General features: G+C 40.6%; 1 protein-coding gene across 3 annotated transcripts in view; it reads left to right on the forward strand.

The window, feature by feature from the left end:
• Positions 1–26,635, forward strand: part of ARHGEF12 (Rho guanine nucleotide exchange factor 12) — an 82,208-nt gene that overhangs the window by 28,171 nt on the left and 27,402 nt on the right. For 2 of the 3 annotated variants that reach the window (XM_033171709.1, XM_033171707.1), the window contains exons 2-13: positions 2,876–2,899; positions 4,215–4,303; positions 6,577–6,633; positions 12,907–13,005; positions 14,070–14,119; positions 14,748–14,805; positions 18,137–18,315; positions 18,852–18,929; positions 19,709–19,828; positions 20,307–20,441; positions 23,232–23,303; positions 26,528–26,620. In XM_033171709.1, coding sequence (XP_033027600.1) covers positions 2,876–2,899; positions 4,215–4,303; positions 6,577–6,633; positions 12,907–13,005; positions 14,070–14,119; positions 14,748–14,805; positions 18,137–18,315; positions 18,852–18,929; positions 19,709–19,828; positions 20,307–20,441; positions 23,232–23,303; positions 26,528–26,620 — 1,054 coding nt within the window. The remainder of the gene's footprint in view (positions 1–2,875; positions 2,900–4,214; positions 4,304–6,576; positions 6,634–12,906; positions 13,006–14,069; positions 14,120–14,747; positions 14,806–18,136; positions 18,316–18,851; positions 18,930–19,708; positions 19,829–20,306; positions 20,442–23,231; positions 23,304–26,527; positions 26,621–26,635) is intronic. The other variant, XM_033171710.1, reaches the window with a different exon arrangement.

Consider the following 26,635-nt stretch of genomic DNA (forward strand, 5'->3'; position numbering starts at 1 on the left):
CCAAAAAAGGTTGAAAAACACTGCTATATACTTTGTACTGTGCAGGGACCACCAGGTCAGTCCCTTCTGCAGATCGAAAGGCACAGGCAGATTATATGGAAACAGGTGTTCTCTTAGATATTTGGGGCCCAGGATTTTAAGGGATTTATGCAAGTGTAAGCACCTTGAATTGGACCCAGAACACAACTGGCAACCAACAGAGCTGCTGTAAAATGTGGTTTATGTGTGTTTGACCTGCTGTTACCATCATTCATGATCCTAGCTGCCACATACTGCATCCTTGCATTTTCTGGATTGTTTCCATGGGCAGCCCCGTGTACTGCATATTACAACAGTTCAACCTGGAGTTTACCAGAGCATGGTGACTAGCCAGGCTGCCCTGTACAGAAATTTCACTGTAGCATATGGATGGAAAAAATATTGGTTCTCTGCCTGTTACCGTAGTATCTAGTTGTTTATTTTAAGAACTGAGCCGCATTGGCCACATGTCTCTTAGCATTCAAATTAAAAATGAATAGTACATAGGCTACAAATATTTTTTAACACATTTACTGTATTTATAGTTAGACATGCCTACTACTGAATTTGATAACACCGTGAAATCTGAAATTGGATGTTATAACTTGCCTCAAGTTCTGAGTTCCTTAAATCATGAAGCTTTAATGTTATTGCATTGAAGGTGGAGACTAGAAGTGTTTGTAGAACAGCCAGAAATCTAAAGCAAATAATACCGTGCATCATTTTCTCATGAGTCACTTTTGGGCTGTGTCTGCTGTCCTATTCTTCTACTAAAAATGTTTTTGTTGGTTTATGTACTTATATACTTGAGTATAAGCCTAGTTTTTCAGCACATTTTTTGTGCTGAAAAAGCTGCCCTCGGCTTATACTTGAGTGAGGCGGGTGGTGGGGGTGGCAAGAAAGAAGCCCTTTCTCTCCACTCATGCTGCCACCCACTCTCCCCAGTCAACCATTCCTTAAGAAGTGTACAAGAACGGCGGTTCTTTACTCTCCCCAGGCAGCTTGTTCCATTCCTGAACTGCTCGCATAAATGCAAACTTGGCAAAGGAGGAAGAGGAAGGAGCAGCCCAAAGGGCTGCTTTCGGGCTGCTCGTTCCTCCTCCTCCTCCACAGCGGCAAAGGTGAACTGGCTTATACTTGAGTCAATAAGCTTTCCCAGGTTTTTGTGGGAAAATTAGGTGCCTCGGTTTATATTCGGGTCGGCTTATATTCAGGTATATACGGTACATGAAATCTGGCAGTGTATATCAGCTGGTCATTCTAGGCCAGAGCTTTTCAAACTTTTCATGTTGGTGACACAATTTTTTTTAACATGCATCATTTTGTGACACATTAAATCAGTTTTACTAACAAACCAGAGGTTGAACTAACCCATTTCCAGCCCCTGGAGGAGAGAAGGGAGCATTCACATGACACACCTACACACTGCAGCTGACACACTAATGTATCATGACACAATTTGGAAAGCTCTTTCCTAGGCTTTACTCCAGTCTGTGTCACACAAATCCCGTTGTCATCATTGGAACTGTAGTGTAGCAGTGTCTTTAAGAATTGTGTTTTTCCTCACCTAAACACAAAGCAATGCTTTAGGTGAGAGCAAGAAGTATGAAACTGACTAGCTGCTTTATATGTAGTATCTGGAGAAACAGCAGAGGTGTAATCATTGGATGTGAATGTAAATCTAAAAAAACTCAAACCTAAATTGAATCTCATCGCTGTAGTTTGCACCAGTACTATACACGGTTCTGCCTGAATCATCCATATGGGGTTGATATATTAGTAAAAATGAATGTCTTCAGCAGACTGGCAGTGCTGTGAAGGTTATATAAGCGGACTGAGAAGAAGAAATTCTTTGCGTAACTAAATCTTCTGTTTTGTTTAATGGACATATTAAAATCGTATTCAGTTTAATATGCTTTGTTCTATGCTTTGTGGAATATCTCAGAGATTACTGAATGGTTCTTTTTAAGGAAGGTGGTCGGAGCCTAGCTTGACTGTTTTCTTTAAATGAGCACTAAATAAAATAATTTTATACTGGAAGGAAGAAATGAGACCTTATTAGATTCTACTTTCAGTGAATGAGCTGAATACTGTATGTGAAGGATTGTGTGAGGTTTCCCTGTGATCATGACTTGCTGGCTGCCCTGCCTCCATATTCTTTCTTTCTTCCATTTCTCTCTCTCTCTCTCTCTCTCTCTCTCTCTCTCTCTCTCTGTGTGTGTGTGTGTGTGTGTGTGTAGAGCGAGAGGCTGGGGAAGCTGGCCTGCAGCCCAGGAGCTTCCGGGAATCTATCACAGAATCCCTTTGGAACAGTTCTCCCCTTGACATATGCAACATTGTTTGGTGACTGGCATTCTCATGTAAGAAAGACTGAGGCTATGGGAGATAAGCCTGGAGTTTATTCTCCCAGAACTGCATTTTGGAGTATTTACGTCCTCAGGCTTCTGAACAAATCTGCCCTGGTTAACGGCAGATGCTCTGCTGCAGCATGGGGGTGGGGGTATTATAGAGAAATGTTAACGGTTTAAAACAGCTGCTTCGCTGTGCATTAATGTTGTATAGCTTGAAACCACCTTTATGGAGGTAGATGCATATAGAATGAAGTGAGTTGCCCTACAGATTTACTTGGTGTGCAACAAGTACTTACACACCTTTCTAACTGGTGTTTTTAATAGTAGCAGTCAAAGTATGTAGCTGCTAAAAGTAATTATGCCAAACTCTGTGAGGTTACTTTGAGGTTTGTGTGTGGAGAGAAGCAACAAAGGAATGATAGAGCTATGCTAGAATTCTTGTTCTTGTGATTCTTAAATGTCTAACTATTCTACACTAATTTTTATTTTGTTTTTTTATGTTTCAGGTTTCCCCTCAAAAAACCTACAAGGTGAGTGTTTGAGAATTTGAATACTTACATACTACCTACAATACTATCTTCATAATCAAGATAATATTGGCAAACTACCATACTTGCGCAGACAAATGAGCTCTTGGATCCAGCACAATGCTTGTGTGTGCAACCCAAGGATGTAGGGTTATTTACCTATCAGAGATGGATCTGCAACTGCATGAAGTTGGCTTTTCTTAGGCACACACTGCCTCCCTACATACAGGCAACTCTCAATTTTTGTGCAGTCTACTTGCACGTGACCATGCACACACGTGATGTTGGGGACCTAGAGAGTCCTAGTGACTTGCAAGAAGACCCTCACAAGAACCCAAAGAAGATGTTCTATTTGGTCTCCTTGTGAGCTGAAGCACAGCAGGATTTTTTGAGGTTGCTCAGCCTTCCTACCTAACAGCTGATATGTGGGGTAGCACAGCAGCCACTACTGTTTCCCTGCACATCAGCTGAGAAAGCCCCGCTGCCCCTTTGGTTTGTGCAGGGGTGTGTGTCTCTGCATGAGCTGGAAGGGCAGCAGGGCTTTGTTGAACTGTTAGGTGGAAATGTTGAATAGCCTCAACAGATCTCCACTGCCCCTCCAGCTCGCCAGGAGACCTTCCCCGGAAGTCCTCTTTGGGCTCCGGGGGGGGGGGGGTTGTCTCCTCACGAGCTACTAGGATTCTCCAGGGTGTTCCCCATTTATGCACATTTCACTGATCTGTGTGGAAGCACGGAATGTACCCCCAGCGTAAATAGAGAGTTGCTTATATCAGTATATGGAGAGCCCAGCACTTGTTATGTAGGGCTAGGAATCAATCAGAGTTTTAACTGCAGAAAACTTGGGCACAAAATTGACACCTCCCCCACCCCTCCCCAGGTTATCTTCTTATCTCCTGTGACTTCTTGCACTGGAAGGCAGGAATCAGGCATGCCTTCCCTGTCTTCAGGTGCTGTAGAACAAAATGGCTGAGATTACCATAGCTGTTACCATTTACAGAAGACAAACTTGGAAGATAAATAGAAAGGGGTGTGTGTGGTCAACTTCATACCCTCAGTTGGGTATTGCAACTTGACAGCCTGCAAAGTTAAGATAGCTTCAGCTCAGCTTTATATAAAACTTTTAATTTTTTAAAGTAATATTCTCTGTAGATATAGACAGCAGAATAGAAGTAGCAGCAGAAATTTACCCCTTTACTGGATACATGTGAGGAGCTGTGCAGATTTCTTAAATTCTGCAGGGTCATTTGGTGTTTATGATTTTATAGTATCTGTTGTCTTGGTTGATCCTCCATCTTTGCTTCTTTTTGTTTTGCTTCAGACATGGCAGCATTCTGAGCAGAGAGTCTCCAGCAGACAAGAAGCAGAAGGTTGAACGCTGCGTCAGTGCCCAGGACTTCGACCCTACAGGTAGACTCCTCATAGCCTCCCACACAACTCACTGCTTCACAACAAAGAGCTTTTAGAGTGAAAAAGTGACCTAACTTTTTCCATAGTGTAACATTAAGAAGCTATTGCTGCCTTTCTTTTTCACAGTGATTGCATAATTTTAGATATCGCCTTTTCATAAATTGAATTCCCCAATGTTATTACTGTTGTGTTCTTCAGTTATGTAGATAATGACTTCAGTAGTGATAGGTGGGGCGAGTGATGGTGGCAGAAACTCTGGCAAAAGCAAATATGATGGACTTCTGTTGTTACCTGTTTGGTCTGATTTGATTTCTTTTATTTTAAGCCTATTTGGAGAGAAAGGGCTATTGGTGGAGCACACATATTCTGGTGGAAGAGGTGTTTTGAAACCTTGGAACCAAGCTATTTGAACTATGTGTTGGATCTCCAAACATTTCTGTTTTTGAATACGTCTTCTGTGGCTGCATTTTTTTATTGGACCAGTGGTCTCCTCCAGCACTCCTTCTATACTCAAAATTGTGGCTGCGTTTTGGAAACAGTAGAAGATCCAGTTGCTCATCCTGTGTCATTTATCCCTAAGGCTTTAGGAAACAATTATTTAAAGCAGCTGCAGCCCGTAACTATGCAGGTGCCTGTCTTGCTGATTTGGCACAACTGCAAGCTGCATGGGGATTATGCTGATCTGTATGCATATTTCTGCAATGCAAAGGAGCAGACCATATGACTAACAGTCATCCAAAATGGGTATTACTGAGGGTTTTGTTGTACAAATTCCTGCACAACTTTGCATCTCTTATCCCACTTCACCTATTTTTAGGACAACATTATTAAACCACCAGTATTTGGGGACCTCCCTTTGGTAGGTTTTATAGCTATTTTTAATAATCTAAAGCTGACTGTAGAACATTACTGGTCTAGATAAATTATTGGTTACACTTAAGGCTATTCTTTGTCTGTGGAGTGAATTTTAAACATCACATGGCTTTGTGAACCGAAGAACTTCTTTCAGTCTCCTGAGTGAGTTGTACTTTCTCATTTTGTATTTTTATAAACCTTTAACTGGACATGGCTATTCACTTTCTTTCTTTTTCCCTATACTTGTAGACCATCTATGTTGCATTCAGAGTCTATTGCTGTCTTGGAAATTAGTCTGCATGTGGAGGTTCCACCCACCCCAACCTACTAACCCAGTGACTGCTGTGTGCTCCTAACTGTATGACTGGCTTGCGGGTGAGCCTCTTGGCCCCATGTGTTTGTGTTGCTTTTTGTCTGTGCACCATACTGTTTGGTCTGTTAGGTTCCCCAAATCATGCAGCAGGTAAGAGGTGACTCTGAAGGTTGCAGAATGTGATATGCAAAGATAGGTCAATCAGGTATTTATAATACATCTTAATACTGGCTGGGTTCAAGCATTTTGGGCTTGAATTTTGGAGAGCAGGATTCAGTGTCTAGTTAAGCTGTGGTCTATGCTGAGTTACCGGTATTATAATTATAGTTATAAATATTATATATTTATTTATATAATCACTTATTTCCCCTGTTGTAAAATTGAAACAGTTGTAACCTATTTCACTGTTTGTTTACGAGGGTGAGTGAAAATAGAAATATCTAACCATTACTTCATTTGCCCCTGCTTAAAACTACTTATTTGTCACAGGAAGGACGTACTGCCCATTTTTATGTTACACGCTCATCCCATTTCTAAGAGTGAGGGCTGGTACCAGTTCTTTTTTGTGAAAGTATAACATGTAAATTTGCATCCACAACATTCTGATCGTAGGTGTTCAAGATTCTTTCAGCTTTGTATCCTAAGTTGTAGTGATGATCTGTTCCGACTGCCATGTCATTCTAGCTTAAATAGGGAAATTGGGTAGCAGGGCTGGAACAAAAATATTTCACAGACAGTTAGATTCAAAACTTGCTGCCATTCCCCAGAATGGTGGGAGCAGCCCATTTATTATATGGTGCTTTTATAGAGTAGGGCCTGCATGTTGATCATATTAAATGCAATTCAGTAGTTGATATAGAAAAGAGAGAGCTGGATTGTGTTAACATTTTCTTCCTTACAAGAACCTTACAGTGTGATGTTACCTGTATTGTTCAAACCTCTGGTATTCACATTCTGATTTCAAAATGTTATCACCTCTGTGTTGCTCATACCTTGTTTGTGTTTTGCATGAATTAACCAATTATACAAATCATTCTGACTTTATATGAATTTTTTTCATGTTGGTCTCCATATTTCCTATATCTTTTCTCCTGCTTTCGTGCAGATAGCTCCTCCAGGAAGACAAAGTGTAGCTCGGAGGAGAGTAGATCCGAGACGTATGGTAAGCTGAAGCAGCCACTGCAGCCTTGTGCCTTTGTTCAGTGTGCTCTGTGCTGTTGTTCTGTGTGCCCAAGGCCTCTGCCCTTTACCTGCCATGCATGGCTTATTCTGCAGCAGGGAAAAGGACTGAGCTTTTTAATGTGGCTGCTATGTGCAAGCTTTTGGCAGATGGACACTAACTCGCGTAGTAAAAGCCAAATGTATTTTGTTTTGTCTTCCATTTCCTAATAGGAAACCTTTTTAGGGGTTGGAATATTTAGGAATCACCGTCAGCTAATAGCAGCTTAGGGACGCAGGTGGCGCTGTGGTCTAAACCACTGAGTCTTGGGCTCGCCGATCAAATGGTCAGTGGTTCAAATCCCTGCAATGGGGTGAGCTCCCGTTGCTCGGTCCCAGCTCCTGCCAACCTAGCAATTCGAAAGCACCCCAAAAAGTGCAAGTAGATTAATAGGTACCGCTCCGTCAGGAAGGTAAATGGCATCTCCGTGTGCTGCTCTGGTGCCGTGTTCCGTTGCACCAGAAGCGGCTTAGTCATGCTGGCCACATAACCCGGAAAAACTATCTGCAGAGCGGGCAAACGCCGGTTCCCTCGGCCTGTAAAGCAAGATGAGCGCCGCAACCCCAGAGTCATTTGTGACTGAACTTAACTGTCAGGGGTCCCTTTACTGTCAGGGGTCCCTAATAGCATCTTAGAGGTTTGTGAATAGGTTGAGTTACAGACCGTACTGGATATGGTACTGATATGGAAGTATTTGCATTTTGTTTGAAGGAAATTACAGTCATTTCACTTTCCAACTGTTTAGGCATCTCTTGCTGAGTTTTCCTTAGAGAAATGGATATCATTACCATACCTAAGATTGACAGCTAATTGAATAGAACCATTAGAACAGCACGGGTACTTTTGTAACTGAAAATATTAAAACTTCAGTTAACTGTATAATAGGAATGCTCCTCATCAGGTATGATTTCTACCCCTTAATTTCTGTTCTGCTACTTGTCTTGTGAATGATCAGACCTTTTTAAAATGGGTAAATCCAAAACTGTAAGATTCTTTAATATCAGTGTTCCTACTGCTTTCCTTGCATCCTCCCAGTAGTAAAATACCTTTTTATCAATGAATAACAAATGCCCCTATAGGACAAATACTTGCCTCCCTCTTGTTTTGATTCCACCACCTCCTTATATGTATGTTGGCACAAAACCTTCTGATAATGATCTGAACTTGAACTTGATATAATCACTTGTTACCCTGTGTCACTGTTGTTGTTTTTTAGCTCTTGAATTCTTTTCAGAACCATTTTTTTCTAGATAAGTTATTTCAGTTTCTAGCTTTAATGCACTTTGGAAGAAATCCCATGCTTTCTCTAGAAAAACAACAAATTAAAGGGTCCAGTCTTGTTATAATTTGTGTACTGGTTTGCTGAACTAATTGTTCCCTGCTGCAGAATCGTCCTCATCAGTTTGCTATGCTGAACTGCTCTGTGGGATGGAATGACAGTGAGGTGTGGTTTTCGCTATTTGTTCCAAACAATGCATATGCAAACTCTCCAACAGCTAATTCATTCTTGTGTGGTTCCTTAAAAAGGAATTTAAGTAGCAGCCATAGTGGTAGCTGCTGAACCCTCTAAAGCAGTGGTTCCCAATTTGCTATGTACTGTGGACCCCCTGTTTTTCAAAATCCAAGCCAAGGACCCCCTACTTTTGAAAATTCTGATATCTCTATGGTAGTTTTTGTTATGTGAATGATGCCACAGACCCCTTGGGTAGATTGTGCAGACCCCCTGGGTTCACAGACCCTCATTTGGAAACCACTGCTCTAAAGCAACCTTGGCCAGCCTGGCGCCCTCCAGAGTTTGGGACTGCAATTTGCATTGACTTTAGCCAACATGGCCCTAACAAATAGCTTGTACTTCTCTTTGAAGTAGAAGAGCTGACTATATTGATGTAATCCCCTTTGGGAGAGGAGTTCTCCCTCCCCTGCAGCTATTTGCATATCCTTCTGCTATGTACAAAAGGGAGGAATAACAATATTGCTACCTTAGAGGTCAGAAGAAATCCCAGTGCTAGTTGTATTGAATACTGGTCTAAGTATAATTCAAAACTTCAGTACTGGAAACTTTCCACTGCCATCATGTGCATGCACATGAAAGCTCATACCAAGAACAAACTTAGTTGGTCTCTAAGGTGCTACTGGAAGGAATTTTTTTAATTTTTTATTTGTTTTGACTACTGCAGACCAACACGGCTACCTACCTGTAATCAGTTTTTATGTGAAGTAACCAATTAATCTGTCTTGATTACAGGAACTGTGTTGTGTGCCTTTTGGGATCCATCTTAAATTTCGTTCCCCCTGCCTTTACTGTGTGCCTTGGCTTTTCATGAATGTATAGTGAAACATGATTTCCTAACTCAAGCCTTTCTGCTTCCTCTCATACTTCCTGCAGAAGCTCTGTCTTTGGTTAGGATTTATCTGTGTGACTCCCATTCCTTTCCTTTATTTTGCTGTGCTGGCTCTCTTTCTCTCCTCCCCCCTCTTCCTACTGGTGCTGTAATTTGTGTGGAAAAGTTTGCAATATTTGTTTTGGATGGGGTCAAGCTATTTAAGAGCCTGCAAGTAGAGAATGCTATGCTTTATATGACTGCAGCCTCTTTTGCTTTTCTTTGGATATTACTGAGGAAATGTCTTGGACAGGTAAAATTGAGGTGTTGCAGTTACCCTTTTAAGGTGAGAGCTGTCGAGATGCCTGCTTTGAATGAGAGATAAGTTCACAATCCTTGATTGCTTATGAAATGAGATATAACATAGAACATAAACAGGGACTGTGGTTTTAAACTCCTGGATAATACAATATGTCTTTTGCATTCTTCTGTAATTTCAGACATTTAAGAGGTTCAAGGAATGAGTATTGAAATCAGGTTCTTGGCATAAATTGTAGTTTTTGTTCCAGAAAAGCTCAGCCACCTCATGTTCATGGCAGATAATTTGGGGGTTGAGAATGACTCAATTAGACTTTGCTGACCCTCCCCTCAACAATTTTCTTTATTCAGCTTTATGAATTTTTGCAAAACATTTGTGTTACATAAAGACTAAATCTGAGATTAGTCCTAAAATCTTTTTTACATTTTTTGGCGGGATGGGGAGCTTATATGTCTATATATTATAATGCCATTTTTTCTGTGGCCTAAATGGATGCTAAAGGAGTCTATATTTTGTACTGTTTTCCCTCATTTTACGCCTTCTACGTCCTTAGCAATATGTAGCAAGAACATGGGGCAAAAATTATCATGGATGCTGCCAGCTATGTTACATCCATAACAATAACTTGAGCGTAATAACAGCAGGGCTGAATGCTCAATGCCCACGAACTGATGATAGCTGTGACTAAAGTGGGGGGATGGAGTGGAGGAATGGGTGAATTTTGTAAAGGAGCGCTGTGTTGTTGTTGTTTTTTTAAAAAAATACTGTGTCATTATTGGAAGAGAAGTTTAAGCGAATGTGCAGAGAGTATGGATCTGTCAGACCTCTGCAATGGAATGTTAAGACTTGTAATTGGGAAGAGTTTTACTAGGAAAGTAAAAACCAAAAATCTGTCATGCAATTTTTGAATGAAGTGGTATGTCCTGTAAATCCTGCTCTTCCCTTCCCTTTGGCATTGTATTTTGAAATGAGACTTAGAGATACTTAATCATATTAAAGAATTAGAGAAGAGGAGAATAAAGTGGTGTCTTGTGCCATAAATGCAGGATACCACCTCTCTTCCAGTTCTGTCCTGGGAAGCTTCACATATTATCTTGGTAGTGTGGTTGGACCAATAACTCAAACCACATCAGCATGCCCCCAGGCAATTGCCTCTTAGGTAAAACAATGCATAAGTTTGAACTTTTTTTATAATCCTCCGAATTTTTGTGGGAGGCTTTTTTTGCATTATCAAAATGGGACCAAACCTCATGGATGCCACTTCGCTAACCTGTACAGTGAGGTCCCTATACTGTTTGCTTTATAGAGTAATGACAGTAGCTTAATAGATGTTTGAAGTACAGTAAGTCCTATACCTATTGTATGTATGTATGTATGTATAAGTGAATAAATAAATAAATAAGTTGAGCACTGGAAAAATGGAATTGATTGAGCTCTACAAGTAGTGTGTGAGCTATTGCTACTGTAATAATAAGTTCAGAATGCTTGACATATTTCTATTGAAATAATTAATTCAGAATGCTGTAATACTGTTGAGTTGTTGCTTCTATACAGGGCTATGCTTTTGGTTTTGCTTCTTCTCACCTATCCCATGTGTCATTGTACAAATAGCCTGTTGTATTTACTGAATGCTTGAATTTTGATTTATTGTTACATGATTCTTATGTCAAGCCAGTTGGCCAATTACCTGAAATAGAATTTTACCTCAGGATTTTTATTCCCCCCACCCCCGCTGCAAGGAAATAGCTGGACTAATGGCCTGACTTGGTTATAGGGCTGCATCCTACATGTACTGCAGCATTTAAAAGACAAGCAACAAATACCCAAGGAAAAAGCAATATGTAAAAACAGTACTTTTTATCATTTTCATTTATATACATTACAGTTATTCAACAAACATTCTAACATTTCAAACTTTGACTCCCTTCCCCCTCTTTCTGTGGTTTGCATTTATTTTCGTCATTTCCTGCATACTCCAAATTATCTTAACTTACCGTATTTTCTGGCGTATAAGACGACTCCCAACTTTTCCAGTTAAAATATAGAGTTTGAGATATACTCGACCACAGCTTCTCCATCCGGCGTATAAGATGACCCCCGACTTTTGAGAAGATTTTCCTGGATTAAAAAGTAGTCTTATACGCCAGAATATACAGTATTCTTTTATTCATCTATCCTCATAAATATCTCATACATTTTTGAAACTGCAGGTTGTAAAAACAATATTTAAGAGAAATTGGGAAGATGAATAAAGGATTTTCTACAAGGCAAAGCTTTAATGTTACTTGCTACTTGCTTGTGCAATCCACTTTTGATTGAAAAGCAATGGCAAACTCTCAGTTGATTATGATAAATCTGGATTGCATCTAGTATGATTAAAGTTTTATACTGAACTTCAGATGTATAACCAGAAAGATAAAAATCTGTGTGCCTAGAGAATGTGTTGCTAGTCCATTCATTACTTGCATGGAATTCCTAGTCACCTATGGAGATCAGGTGAGTCATGAAATATAATACTATACAGTGCCACCACTTGACAGACATTCATTCTGGCCTTCATTTGTCAAACTGTTTGGCAGAAGGCGGTTTTTAAAACTGGTTTGCTATGAGGCCAGTAGCCTGTGTTTCTGGTTGTCTGGAGAATAGGGGAACCTCTCCCCACCCTCTGCAATCAGCCTAGAAATGGAGACTAATTACAGATAGGCAAGTCAGTGAGTTCTGTGGCTTTACTTTACCAGGCTGTTTCTGTTTTAAAAGGGTACGCTTTTAGTGTGTGGTTTGTTCAGCCCATCTGAATATCTGGAGTGGGGTTATCCATTTTGGTTTTCTCCAGATGTTGTGAATTACAGATCCCATCAGCCTAAACCAGCATGGCCAACGGTCAAGGTTGTTGAGAGTCATACCCTCCATATGTTTTGGACTCCCACTCCCACTGCATATCAAATTTGGTAGCTTTTGGTGGCCATTTCCCTGATACTGGGATGCTCTCCTTGAAATGTACAAACCTGAGGATGGTGAGCCTGTGCACAGCTTTAGCAAGGGAAGCAGTTTTTATGACAACTATAGGTGCTATATAGAAAACATTGGAAAGAGAACAAGTGTGCAGAATCAAGTAGCCCATTAACTTGGAAATGCAGGAAAAAACAGTATAAATGTAAGAAACCACAGAAGGAGGGGGAGGGGAGTCAAAATATGATGTGGAATAATTCAAATTTATGTTTTGTGTTTGTTGTAAAATGAAAGGTATAATTTATTTATTTTAATTTTAAAAAATCATTAAGTAGTCCTGTTCTCTAAAGGTTATTGTTAGTTGACGATGTGGCTGATGTGCCAGTGTACTTTACCTTTCTTTACTATACCTCTGTGTCATGTGATCAATGTTGTAAGCATGGCCAACCTGCTGTAGTAATTACCTTGCTTATGGCCTGATCTCCCATTGTTGGTTCTTTTCTCCTTCTATGTCCACCCTGCACCTTCCCTTTGCCCACATTCTGTAGGTTGCAATTATCGCTTACCAAAATGAGGTTCTGGCTTGATGCATATATTGTGTCTCTCTTTAATATTTCCTCTATGCAGGTCTTGTCCAGCGTTGTGTTATTATCCAGCGGGATGAAAATGGATTTGGGCTGACTGTCAGTGGAGACAATCCTGTCTTTGTGCAGTCCGTCAAAGAAGGTGAGGATGCTTGTTCAGGGCAATTCCATGTATTACAGTTGTAGTGAATACATGTGTGTCTGCTTGTACCTTGTAGTGTGAAACATGAATATGCATGTTTCACATTACAATGCATTCAGAAACATGGCAAAGAGAGCTTCCATTGATCCTTGTTATTAGCAATTTATTTATGTAGCGTACAGGTAAAATGAACATGATTGTTTTGTTTCACATTACAGATGTGCAAATAGGTCAAATATTGTAATGTGTATCCACTAAAATTCTAACAAGCAAAAGGGCACTTAGTCTTTCATATGAATTTTTGTGTTTGAAGAACAACACCCATGTAGAAAATAACATTCTTTGAATATTGGTTGTTAATTCTGTGTGTATATATATATGTATATATATTAAAAGGACAAGCATAGAAAAAGAGGATTTCACATGCATTACATAGAATTTGTATTCGGGTATTCTGCCAAGTATATAAATATCTTATGAAGTGATAATAAATATGCTAGAGACAAAAATACAGTCCAGTAGTTCGTCTGTAGTCAATAAAGGCCTACATGAGGATAAAGCCTTGCTTTCTTGCATATTGGGAGAATAGTGCAACTCTAGAGACTGAATTGAAAGAAGTGCTTTATTGTCTTTGCTATGAAGGAAACTAATTAGTTATGGCTCTACTTGCAACCAATCATCAATTTCCTAGAATATATAGGCTCTTGGAATGGTAGGTTGCAAAGGTCTTCCTTCTGTATAGCAGAAGGATGCAGCTGCATGGTAACCTCCCACATTGTATATTTTGGCCCAAAACAGAAGCAGGTAGGTAGGTAGACAAGTGGACTGTCCTTTTCCTCCTTATGAAATCCAGCAAAGTAGGTTTTGTGGCTCATGCTGATGATGGTCTGGCATGGTCTGCAATTGGGGACAACCTGTGCCATTGGAACAGCATACATAGTCTTTACAGAGTGTGGGCCTTGCATAACAAGAAAGGGAAAGGTGTGTTTGGCTTGGACACTGTAGTAGAAGAACACTGGGAACAAAAATGTATTGAGTTCTAAATGGCTGATTTTTCCCTTTAGATGGAGCAGCCATGCGGGCTGGGGTTCAAACTGGTGACCGAATTATTAAGGTGAGAACATTTAGTGTCATTAGAAGAGTAAATTGCTGCTGGAGAGTGACAAGATTGCTTCTGTGGTCGTCATCACAGTGTTTTGCCAAAATCTACCTCCCAGGAACATTTGAGACACTGTGTTTTTCTATATTTAGAATTGGCAATGAGCAAGAGGTATTTTTTTGCCAGATGCTTTTTTTTGTACATCACTCTAGTTTCATAACCTTGCTTTATAAGCTGATGTACATTGCACAATGCTTCAATTTCATGTCTACAAAAAGGTCTTTAAGCATATAGTTGGTGTTTGCATGTGTGTGTAGAGGAGGGCAGAGCCAAAATTCACTTCAGTTTCTCATACAATCCTCCATCAAAATCACAAGCAAGTGAATATTTAGCTCTAAAACAATCTAAGAGTATGACTCCAAAGGTTTTTATCTGTTTTTAAATTGTATGTCTGATGCCTGTGATGAAAATCTTTTACTGTTTTAGTTAGATATTTCAGGGCATTCTTGTCTATCATGCTGTTCGAGCATAGTTCCTGTTAAAAGGCATGAAGGAAGTGAAATCAGTTTAGTTTTGTAGCATGGAAGACCCATGTCATGTACAATTGAAAACTCGAATTCACACAGCTATTACCTCTTCCTAGGTGAATGGGACTCTGGTAACTCACTCAAACCATTTGGAGGTAGTGAAGCTGATAAAGTGTGAGTAAACTAAGAACAAACTTCTGTTGTTCTCCCTGGGCTGAATCATGGAGGTTGAACTGTCTCAGTTGAGCCAGGGGGCAGTTTGTAATGGGATTTTAGCCATGATACTGCTCTATTACTGTCTGATGGCATTGGGGTGCATTTCAGGATCATAGTATTAAATGGAATCTGGCATAATTTGGAAAATTAGGAACCTGTGGGTATGAACCTTGAGACCTGCAGATATACGGCGGTATAAAAAATTAATATATAATATAATATATAATATTATAATTATAATTATAATATTATAATATATAATATATAATAATAATAAATTAAACCCTCAAGGTCTATGAGACAGTTAAACCTATTTGACTAGCAGGTGACTTCCGCTGCTTGTTTGGTTAAAAGCTAGGGGGAAAGTTGCTTATCTGACAGTGCTTCACATTTAATTCTTCTTGTCAACATTATTCAGTTGATATCAAACCTGTGCTTGTCATGCTTAGTTGTCCTGATTCTCTGCACTATAGCTGAAGCAGGTGGAATGATCATAGGACCAACTTCTTTAAACAGGGATGAATTGGCCCAGGACAACCCTGTGCTTCCTCTGCTCCTGTGGTTGTTGTTTAGTCATTCAGTTGTGTCCGACTCTTTGTGACCCCATGGACCAGAGTACGCCAGGCACTCCTGTCTTCCACTGCCTCCCACAGTTTGGTCAGACTCATGTTGGTAGCTTCGAGAACACTGTCCAACCATCTCGTCCTCTGTCGTCCCCTTTTCTTTGTGCCCTCAGTCTTTCCCAACATCAGGGTATTTTCCAGGGAGTCCTCTCTTCTCATGAGGTGGCCAAAGTATTGGAGCCTCAGCTTCAGGATCTGTCCTTCCAGTGAACACTCACGGCTGATTTCCTTCAGAATGGATAGGTTTGATCTTCTTGCAGTCCATGGGACTCTCAAGAGTCTCCTCCAACACCATAATTCAAAAGCATCAATTCTTTGGCGATCAGCCTTCTTTATGGTCCAGCTCTCACTTCCATACATCACTACTGGGAAAACCATAGCTTCAACTGTACAGACCTTTGTCGGCAAGGTGATGTCTCTGCTTTTTAAGATGCTGTCTAGGTTTGTCAATGCTTTTCTCCCAAGAAGCAGGCGTCTTTTAATTTCACGACTGCTGTCACCATCTGCAGTGATCATGGAACCCAAGAAAGTAAAATCTCTCAGTGCCTCCATTTCTTCCCCTTCTATTTGCCAGGAGGTGATGGGACCAGTGGACATGATCTTATTTTTTTTGATGTTGAGCTTCAGACCATATTTTGCGCTCGCCTCTTTCACCCTCATTAAAAGGTTCTTTAATTCCTCCTCACTTCAAGGTTGTCATCAGCATATCTGAGGTTGTTGATATTTCTTCCGGCAATCTTAATTCTGGCTTGGGATTCATGCAGTCCAGCCTTTCGCATGATGAATTCTGCATATAAGTTAAATAAGCAGGGAGACAATATACAGCCTTGTCATACTCCTTCCCCAATTTTGAACCAATCAGTTATTCCATATCCAGTTCTAACTGTAGCTTCTTGTCCCACACAGAGATTTCTCAGGAGACAAATGAGGTGATCCGGCACTCCCATTTCTTTAAGAACTTGCCATAGTTTGCTGTGGTCAACACAGTCAAATGCTTTTGCGTAGTCAATGAAGCAGAAGTAGATGTTTTTCTGGAACTCTCTAGCTTTTCCCATAATCCATTGCATGTTTGCAATTTGGTCTCTGGTTCCTCTGCCCCTTCGAAATCCAGCTTGCACTTCTGGGAGTTCTCGGTCCACATACTGTTTAAGCCTGCCTTGTAGAATTTTAAGCATAACCTTGCTAGCGTGTGAAATGAGCGCAATTGTGTGGTAGTTGGAGCATTCTTTGGCACTGCCCTTCTTTGGGATTGGGATGTAGACTGATCTTCTCCAATCCTCTGGCCACTGCTGAGTTTTCCAAACTTGTTGGCATATTGAGTGTAACACCTTAACAGCATCATCTTTTAAAATTTTAAATAGTTCTGCTGGAATATCTTCACTTCCACTGGCCTTGTTATTAGCAGTGCTTTCTAAGGCCCATTTAACTTCAGGATGTCTGGGTCAAGGTCAGCAACGACACCACCTGGGGTGTACGAGACCTCCATATCTTTCTGGTATAATTCCTCTGTGTATTCTTGCCACCTCTTTTTGATGTCTTCTGCTTCTGTTAGGTCCTTCCCACTTTTGTCCTTTATTATGGTAATCTTTGTACAAAATTTTCCTTTCATATTTCCAATTTTCTTGAACAGATCTCTGGTTTTTCCCATTCTCTTGTTTTCCTCTATTTCTTTGCATTGCTCGTTTAAGAAGGCCCTCTTGTCTCTCCTTGCTACTTTTTGGAAATTTGCATTCAGTTTCCTGTATCTTTCACTGTCTCCCTCACATTTTGCTTGCCTTCTCTCCTCCGCTATTTGTAAGGCCTCATTGGACAGCCACTTTGCTTTCTTGCATTTCCTTTTCATTGGGATGGTTTTCGTTGCTGCCTCCTATATAATGTTACCAGCCTCCATCCATAGTTCTTGAGGCACTCTGTCCACAAAATCTAAATCCTTAAACCTGTTTTTTACTTCAACTGTGTATTCATAAGGGATTTGATTTAGATTGTATCTTACTGGCCCAGTGGTTTTTCCTTCTTTCTTAAGTTTAAGCTAGAATTTTGCTATAAAAAGCTGATGATCTGAGCCACATTCAGCTCCAGGTCTTGTTTTTGCTGACTGTATAGAGCTTCTCCATCTTTGGCTGCAGAGAATATAATCAATCTGATTTCGATGCTGCCCATCTGGTTATGTCCATGTGTAGAGTCGTCTCTTGTGTTGGAAAAGAGTGTTTGGGCTGACCAGTTTTTTATCTTGACAGAACTCTATTAGTCTTTGCCCTGCTTCGTTTTGAACTCCAAGGCCAAACTTGCCAGTTGTTCCTTTTATCTCTTGACTCCCTACTTTAGCATTCCAATCCTCTATAATGAGTACCTGTGGTACTGCACACATTGTTTGGTGCTCCAGTGCCAGAAGTATACATATGGTAGGTGCTTGAGAAAACAGAAGGAATCTGTTTCCTCTTGTTGCACCTTTTCTAATGTACACAATACCCTGACAGGCACCACACTTTAGGAATTCTGGGTTGATACTTAATAACTAAAGTGGGCTTTGCTTGTTTGCATGTGTTCTCTCAGTTAGTAGTATTGGCAGGTATCTTAGCGTGAGAAGTTGGTTTTCTGAATGGATAGACTTTTTCCTCTCCAGTCACAAGACTAAAAATAAATGGGATTTTGTCCTTTCTCTGCAGCGGGTTCCTATGTAGCCCTCACTGTGCAAGGGCGCCCACCTGGGTCGCCCCAGATTCCACTGGCTGATTCTGAGATGGATCCAGTAGCATTTGGACATATGTCTCCCATCATGACATCTCCACACTCACCTGGAACATCTGGAAACACAGAGAGAATTACCAGCCCGGTGTTGATGGGGGTAAGATCTAGCTGGTTTGGGGATAAGTGGGTTAGACTATGTGGTATGAAAATGTCCTTTATCCTGCCCCAACCACACTAATGGTAATAAAGTCTTAAGTCCTGAGATGCATCTGATTAGTCTGCTACAATATATATTTCTCTGCCTAGCCATATTGCCACAGAACTCAGATTGTTGTATTTATATGGAGGCATGAGAAAGAGGCAGAATTGGGATAGCAGTGGGTGGCACTGCTGTTGATCTGTTATGCTGCTGCTTGAAATAGTATTTTATCCACCCCATCTGTCATCCATAAATTTGATTCTCTGCTGAAGGCAAGGAGAGAGGATCACATGATAATGAAAATGCAACAAACATGCCCCTTCTAAGAAATAAAATTAGCCCAGTGATTGTGTTGTCTTAAATACAAAAATAAGTATGGATAACTTATAATGTGTTTTAACATACTGTGAGCAATTTAGAATACTTTGCAGAAGATCTATTTGAGAACAGTTGAACTTGCCTTGTAATTATGTTTTGCCTTCTCTTCTTATCAGGAGGAAAATAATATTGTTCATAGCCAGAAGGTGGAGATTTTGAGGAAGATGCTTCAGAAGGAGCAGGAGAGGCTACAGGTACCAAAGAGGAATCTTTTCGAGAAAAAATAAGAATGCTGCTTCCTAAATTGGCCATTTAACCTGGTTTAACACCTGAATCCGAAGCACAATGCATGAATGATTGTACCTTTGAAAGCTCTAAGATTAAGTCTGCATTGAATGTTTCTCAGGCAGGCATCTTCATTTTACCTTAAAGAAACAAAAAGTCACAGAACCTCTGGAAGTGAATATTAGTGCAGTTTACTATTCTTAGGCAATGTTTCGAGTTAATTTATTTTCAGATTTGGGAGGCACATTGCCTCCTTATCCCAGCCATTACATTAACTTGAATCATTGGTTGCTAATATGGAGGGAAAGGGGACAAATGGCTATATAAACCTGTATAGTGTTGTTTTTAGTCTTCAGTGTAATTGCAGAATTATGTGTGTATATATACAATTTTTAGTAGTTTTATATCTGGCACATTTTTGTATACTACAGAGCACTTCACCAATTCAAACTAATTTATCTTTACAAGGTTGAGGAGTCCTTGTCTGTGGCCTCCCAGTGACCTTCAGCCCTTTTTGTCTCTGACATTCTCTCACTGAACTGAATGCATTAGTAGGAATAGTATTTATTTATTTTTATTTCTTACAATTTAACATTCAGTATTAAAAAACAGTGTAAAACAAATTACAGTCACAAGGATAAGGTGGGTGCTGAAAATGTGGCTTAATTAGTATTTGAAACCTGGCCCGTAAATACAACCAGGGGTTCATAATGATGGAATGATTCTCCAAATCTTTAAATTGTTTTAGTCCTTGCAAGAAGATTACGGCCGCACTCCCACTCCAAAACTGCTCAAGGAGATCCAGGAAGCCAAGAAGCACATCCCTCAGCTGCAGGAACAGTTGTCCAAGGCAACAGGCTCCATTCAGGTAATGGGAATGCTTGCAGTCTTGATCAGACTATCCTAGAAGGGAATGTTGTGTGGGAGGAGAAAACTGTTCCCAACTCTGTCTGTACCAGTTTGCACAAGCTTGCAGTGTTCCCTGAGTGCAGTAAATTAAAGTACACACAAGTTAAAGCTTGGTCTCATTTCTGATTGAGCTCATAGAAACTGATGATTGATGAGATCATTATGCACAGGATTTAAAACCTTTTTATGAGTAATTACACACATTCCTTGTTCAAATGGTTTAGTAGGGTTAAATATAGCTGTATGCCGATGCCTGGCCCCTTTGTAAAGTTTTGGGGATCCCTTAGAGGCCGAGATGTGTTTTGCATAGTTCTCATCAGGGACCTGCCAAATTTTACATGTCCCTCTTCTGATATAGCTCACTCTTTTAAAATTTTTGTTAAAGCATCATTATATGGGGTGCTTGGTGTTTCTTACCCATGTCTGTCTATTTACAGGATGGAGTTTTATCTTCCAAGTCTGTGGCAGAGTCTTTGCAGATCAGCGAGGTAGAGACTGAGAGTGGGGATGGGCTGAACAAAGGAGACTGCAGTTTTGGTGATGGCTCCCAGTTAAATAGTGACACAGCTGAGGTGAGCACTTTGCTTGAAGCAACATGTGACTTGATTAGTGAGGTTTGTCTCGGCCAGTATCTTGTATCTGGAAGGCAACCAATCCTCTGTTCTGATAGAAGCAAATGAGACCCAGTTTGAAAGAATTGTGGTGGTTTTAGTGTCCATGTCACTTGACACCCCCCTTAGTCTATGTTACTTGACATCCCCCTTAAAATTGCTGTTTCTATCCTGTTTCTCCTGCCTTCCTCTAAAGAATGCCAGGTGGCTTTATGTGCAAAAAAAATCTTATGAGGTGGGTTTGACTGACTGAGTGAGTGAGTGACTTGACCAAGATGACCCTGTGAGCCTCCTAGCCTTAGCAGGAATTTGAACCCACCTTTTCAAGCCCAGTTTTGATCCCACAAATAATTCCTGCTTCTATATTCTTCCTGTTGCCTCTCCTACCTTTCAGATGCTTAAGCTGTTAGTCTGCATTCTCTTCTTAGAAAGAAAGGTGTGAGGACAGAACCCAATGTTGTGTGGAAGCCTGCTGTGTGAGTCTTCATTGGCAGCCTGGAGAAGGAGTGCCATGTTTTTCAAGCCTGGGGTTTCCTGGCACACACCCAGTTGCTGTGCAGAGAACAGCAATGCTGGCCTCTCCTAGAGAACCAAGGGGAATAACAGTACCTTTCAGAACATGTTAGAAGCCATTTTGTGGTTAGAATGACTCAAACTTGTAGGGGCAAATTGCCATTAAGTGGGGGGGGGGCAGGAGCTTGATTCCTACCACAGACACCTCAGTCCCTTTCCAACTGTTTTTTTGTGAATTGAAATATTTGGGTAGGGCTCAGGGCAACCTAAACCATTGCATACTAGCCTAGGTTAATATATCTCCAGGTTTAAAGCAGGAGAACTAAATGATATTTTCTCTTTCCCCTCCCCTCCATCACCTAATCTTTTAAATAGTGACTTTTAAAAATCTGTGACACTATTGTAAACTTGATAGTTTTAATTACTGGCATATGTTTATGAATGGTGCCACACAGATGTGAGTTTGTGGCAGCATCCACTTCTAACACTAGATTCCTAACCTGGCAGAAGCAAGTACTTTGAAGCTATACACTTGGAATGCTTTCAGACAGGAGTTTGTTTTTTGTGTGTGTGGAGTCGCAGCTGAATTGCTGCTATTTGTACAACCAGTTGCGCCCCACCCCAGCATTCTTACAATGTCACCATCACAGTGCAGCCCCCTTTAAGCATTCAATCCAGATTTCCCTTTTCTGCAGAGAATCTGATAAGCAAAAATACCCCTAATCATCTGCAGCCATCTGGTCTCTTATCACCACACCTCTCTTTCATTTTTTCCCTCACCTGAGCAGAACAGAGTGATTTTTTTCCTGACACCCCACTGCCAAGCAAAATACACTTATTACGATTCATTGCTGCATGCTGCGAAGGCACACAGCAACCCATTTTGACGGAGCTATTCCCTCAAGATCTCCATACGGTAAATGTGGAGGATTGTCTCTGAGGCAGCAGTCAAAGTACATAAACCAGACTTTAACAAATGCAGAGGTTTTTAAATTATTTTTGTTATGCATTATTATACATGCATACAAATGGGACAATACTTGATAGACACACATACATTTTTCATGTTAGGCTGTACATACATTATTCTGCCATGATTTTCTTTATTAAAAGAAGTTGTACATGTTACAAATAGGAAATGCTATTTATATGACTTCTACAAAGTTCATAAGCAGGAAGTAATTGGTTGGGGGGCGGGGGTGAGTCTAAAGCTTAGAATTCTGTACCGGCTGTTTTGGGGAGGAGGGTGATGTTCCCTTTCCATCTACTTTTGAAACATGATTGCTATTAAGTGACATTTTGGTAGCCTTCATATCACTGGGCATTTTCAGGTTGAATGAATGAAGACTCTCAATTTAGGACCACAATCCAGCTTTAAAAATGACTGCAATTTGGAATTTACCAGAAATGGAGGCTCTTCTCTTTACTCTAAGAAAGTAGTTGAACAGTTATTTACTTAAATTTTCAAGTAAGTGTGTGTGCATGTGCATGCACACAATTTTAGTAAAATTAATTCTGAGAGAAAAATTAGGATTTAATAAAAAAAGTGGGATGGGGATCCTAGGCATAACACAAAACAAAACCACAGCATAGCTTTCCTCCAAAGGAAGCAACATTCTTAGAGAGATTTGCATAAAATTTATTGTAGGCTTCTCATGGTTAAGATGAAGTATTAGCATTGTAGAAACAATTACAGTTAAATAGTGGATCATTTGGCCACTTTGATTATCTTTTTAATACTGAGGTGCATTTTCGGCCACAATCCTAAACTTGCAGGGAATAAGTCCAGCAAAACTAGGTGGATCTTACATCTTGGTAGACTTGTGCAAGATTGTGTTGCCAGAGGTTTGTTGTTGTTTTTTTAAACAGTGTTTAAAAAGAGGAGCAAGCCAGAAATCATGAAGGCTCTATGTCTAAAATTAAGTTTGTTTCTCTTTCATGTCCCAATGAGATTTTAAGGCCAAATGATTTTGAGATAACAGTATCTCGGGGAGGATACTATACCATTCTTTAACATCCTCAGTATGCTGCATTAACAAGTTCTGTATTGCAGAAGAATATAGAACTTGGTTACTCATATACTGTACACTGGTGGTGCCCATTAATGTTGTTTTAGCTCTAATGTATACATTACAAGTGTATGATTGTAGGAGTCATGGGATCCTCCTTTCTTGTTTGCTCTCATTTTTTGATACTGCAAGCACTGAGAAGAAAACTTTCTCTCTTTGTTCTTCCCAGAGTCCCCGGGGTGGCCTGAAGGAACGAATCTATCTGGATGAGAGCCCAGAGAAGAGTGAGACACAAGATACTGTGAGTGCATGATAAAGATTTTGGGTGTATGAGGTGTTAGGGGAGGGGTAGTATCTCTAGTGTGGGACATATATGGCTCCTTCTGGGGTTGTTTGTCCACCTTTGGTTCCCACCCTGCACTCAGCTCTCACCAGTGGCTCCTAGAAACTGTCAGCATGTGACAGTGGCCACACCCTGGGAAACTGCTATGACTGGCCAGCTAAATCCGGTGAGGGTAGCTGATGGGCCTCAAACCCTCAGTGAGTTAGGAACTTCTGTTACATGCAAGGACAGGCAATGGTGGATTGAGTGGACGAGACCAATAGTGGTTCCAACAGTCAAGAAGGTTTTTGCATGTGCTGTAGAAGGAAGTGAGGGGCAGGTGGGGCTTGTCAACTTGGGAAAGTAGTCTATCTAGGAGAAGGAAAAGTCTTATCCCAAACCTCTGCTGCCTTGCGGGATATATTCAAGAGAAGAAAAGGCTGAGGAGTAAACCCTACACAAATCTGGAGCAGAGTCCCTGAGCCGGTTGGATGGCACCTTGGTTGCCTCCTTCTGGCAGCTCCTGCAACAGGGCTGGTGCCAGATGTATTGGTCTGCTTTCCTTTGGACCACATTAGCGACACCAGGAGAGGGGTCTTGTCATCTGGGCAGCCCAGCACCTCCATACATACTACCGAAGCTTGGCCCCAAGGAGATCCCTTTGCTGTTGCTAATGCAGTGGTTTGACTTCACCCCTGGAGGTGCACTGCATTGTGTCTCAAGACAGAGGAATGGCAACAACAACCACAGCAACCATGAAGATTTAGATAGCAGCTTCTGGTATAGCCTTACCGTCAAGAGTCCCTGTTCTTCTCATATTTTCCTTATTATTTAGATGTGAATTGGTTCCAGTCTTTTCAGATGACACTTTAATCTTGAATTCATTTTTTGTAGAAATTCATCTTTATAGAAATCAAGGCTGTTGATAAATTTGTGTTAAGAAACAAGAGATTTTATTCATTTATTTTATTGTCTTTTTTTGAATGCTTCCTAATATGCCAGCCAGGATTTTGTATTTATCAGAGCAACTCCCTTGTTGTAATCAATTGAGAATTGCCACTCAACTCAAGGCTTAAGGGAGGGGCTAATAGGTCTGTGCCAGAGCACAGACAGACATTCCTAGGTCTAGTCCTCAGCATTTTCAGTTAAAAGGATCTGAGAAAGCAGGGCTTCCTCATGAGAGCAGCTGCCATTTCCTTGATGGTGCTGGGTTAGATAGATTAATGGTCTGACTCAGCTATTGGTTTGTGCATTGAACAGCAGCTATGAGCCCATGTGTATGTCTTCTGTGTACTTAGTTAGAAGGATTATATAACTTAATGAGCAAGGATTGCAGCATGTGGGTTTGAAGTGTTTTGTCCTTTTCTTTGAGTGCCCTTGAACTTGAGGGGCAAACTCTAGCAGTGCTTGGGTTAGTTCTGCCTTGCCATTAAGGAAGATAATTTGTGTTTTCCCTCTGTGTTTATACCCTACTTTTTTACTGCAGTCTGCAAAGTGGTTGACAACATTTTATAAACACATTATTCATTAATATCGCAACCATTTATATAGTACTTAACAAAATAGTATCTAAGCAGTGGTATAAGGCTACAAAGGAGATACTATATAGCTGAAACCAGTTAAAAGTAGACAAAATTGGATTACTTGAAATGCTCGCTGAAATAAAAATAAACAATAACACAAGTTCTTCATCAAACACCAGAAGTTCAGCAGTGAGAGGGACTGATCTGAGCCAGGATGGAGTTACTGAGCTGGTAGATACCGTATTTTTTCACTCCATAAGACACACTTTTTTCCTCCTAAAAATTAAGGGGAAATATCTGTGCGTCTTATGGAGCGAATGGTAGTCCCTGGAGCCGAATTGCCCAGGGGCCAAAAGCAGATAGTGCTTTTATTTTTACAAAGAGAAAAAGGGGTGTTGAAAGGACCCCGCTCAGCAGCTGATCAGCAAGAGATTGGGAGAGAGATAAGAGTCCGGCTCCCTTTCAGCCCCGCCCTCCATTGTTGAATGTGCTGCAGAGGGAGGTTGTTTGTTTCCCCAGCGACATGTGACTGGCTGATTAGATTATCTGTCTGGAAACTGTAGAAATGGCTCCCTTTCCTTCAGAAGCTGCAGAAAGTGAGTTGAACCCCATAAAAATGGGGCTTTTCCTCTTTGCTTTTCCCCCTTTGCAAAAGGACCTTTCCTTTTCTCCCTTTGCAAAAAAGCTGCAAAACTCTTAGCTGATCCTCAAAAAAACCAGGGCTTTTCCCTTTGCAAAAAAGCTGCAAAACCTTTAGCTGATCCTCAGAAAAACCAGGGCTTTTCCCTTTGCAAAAAAGCTGCAAAACCTTTAGCTGATCCTCAGAAAAACAGGGCTTTTCCCTTTGCAAAAAAAGCTGCAAAACTTTTAGCTGATCCTCAAAAAAACAGGGCTTTTAGAGGAGGAAAACCAGAAAAATATTTTTTTCCCCTTGTTTCCTCCTCTAAAAACAAGGTGCGCCCTATGGTCCGGTGCGCCCTATGGAGCGAAAAATACGGTAGATGTTGGCTGGTAGCACCACACATTGAAATCATAGGCCACTAACAGTGACTTCTCCAAAGACTTCTGTGATTGGGCAAGGATGTAAGGGATATTGTATCAAGAACAGCTGACTTAGAATGAAAACAAAACAAATCCTGCAAACAACCAGCTCTGCTGAAGCAAGAATTAGCACTTTCTGTTCTGACCCGTTGGGCAGTTGATGTAAGATGCCCTTTGAGAGGTGTCAGTCCAGGTGGAACAGAAGCAGGATCCAGATGATGTCTTGAGCTCTCACACATATTTTCCTTATATTCCACTGTAGTTCTTTACAATGGTCTATTCTCCACATACTACGTATACAGTGTTTTGCTACATGTATAAATATGGGTAATGGCTCAAATACCTTTTTTTGAGGATAAATCATACACAACGTCATTTTCCATAACTGTACTACATAATTCTGACTGCTGGATTTCAGTGGATTCACTGCAGTGTAATTTTAGAAAGACCCTTGCAGCATACATGATGGTGGATAAATTAAGTAGTGTTATTATAACAAACAAACATCACCAGTTCTTGTTTTTATCCTAAACTAATCAGCTGAATAAAAATACTAAACAGAACGCCCTTGTTTTACCCACATTCGTCAAAAGAGCAGTTGTTTTGATTATTATTTGTTTCTTCCTTTGTCAATGCTAGGACTCTCAATCCAGTATTGGAAGTCCCTCCAGTCGTATTGCACCTCCAATCATAGGAGCAGAAGATGACGATTTTTATGGTGAACAGGAGCAGGTGAAGTTTTAACTG

This window comes from Lacerta agilis, chromosome 15 (genome assembly GCF_009819535.1).
Source record: "Lacerta agilis isolate rLacAgi1 chromosome 15, rLacAgi1.pri, whole genome shotgun sequence".
NCBI lineage: Eukaryota > Metazoa > Chordata > Lepidosauria > Squamata > Lacertidae > Lacerta > Lacerta agilis.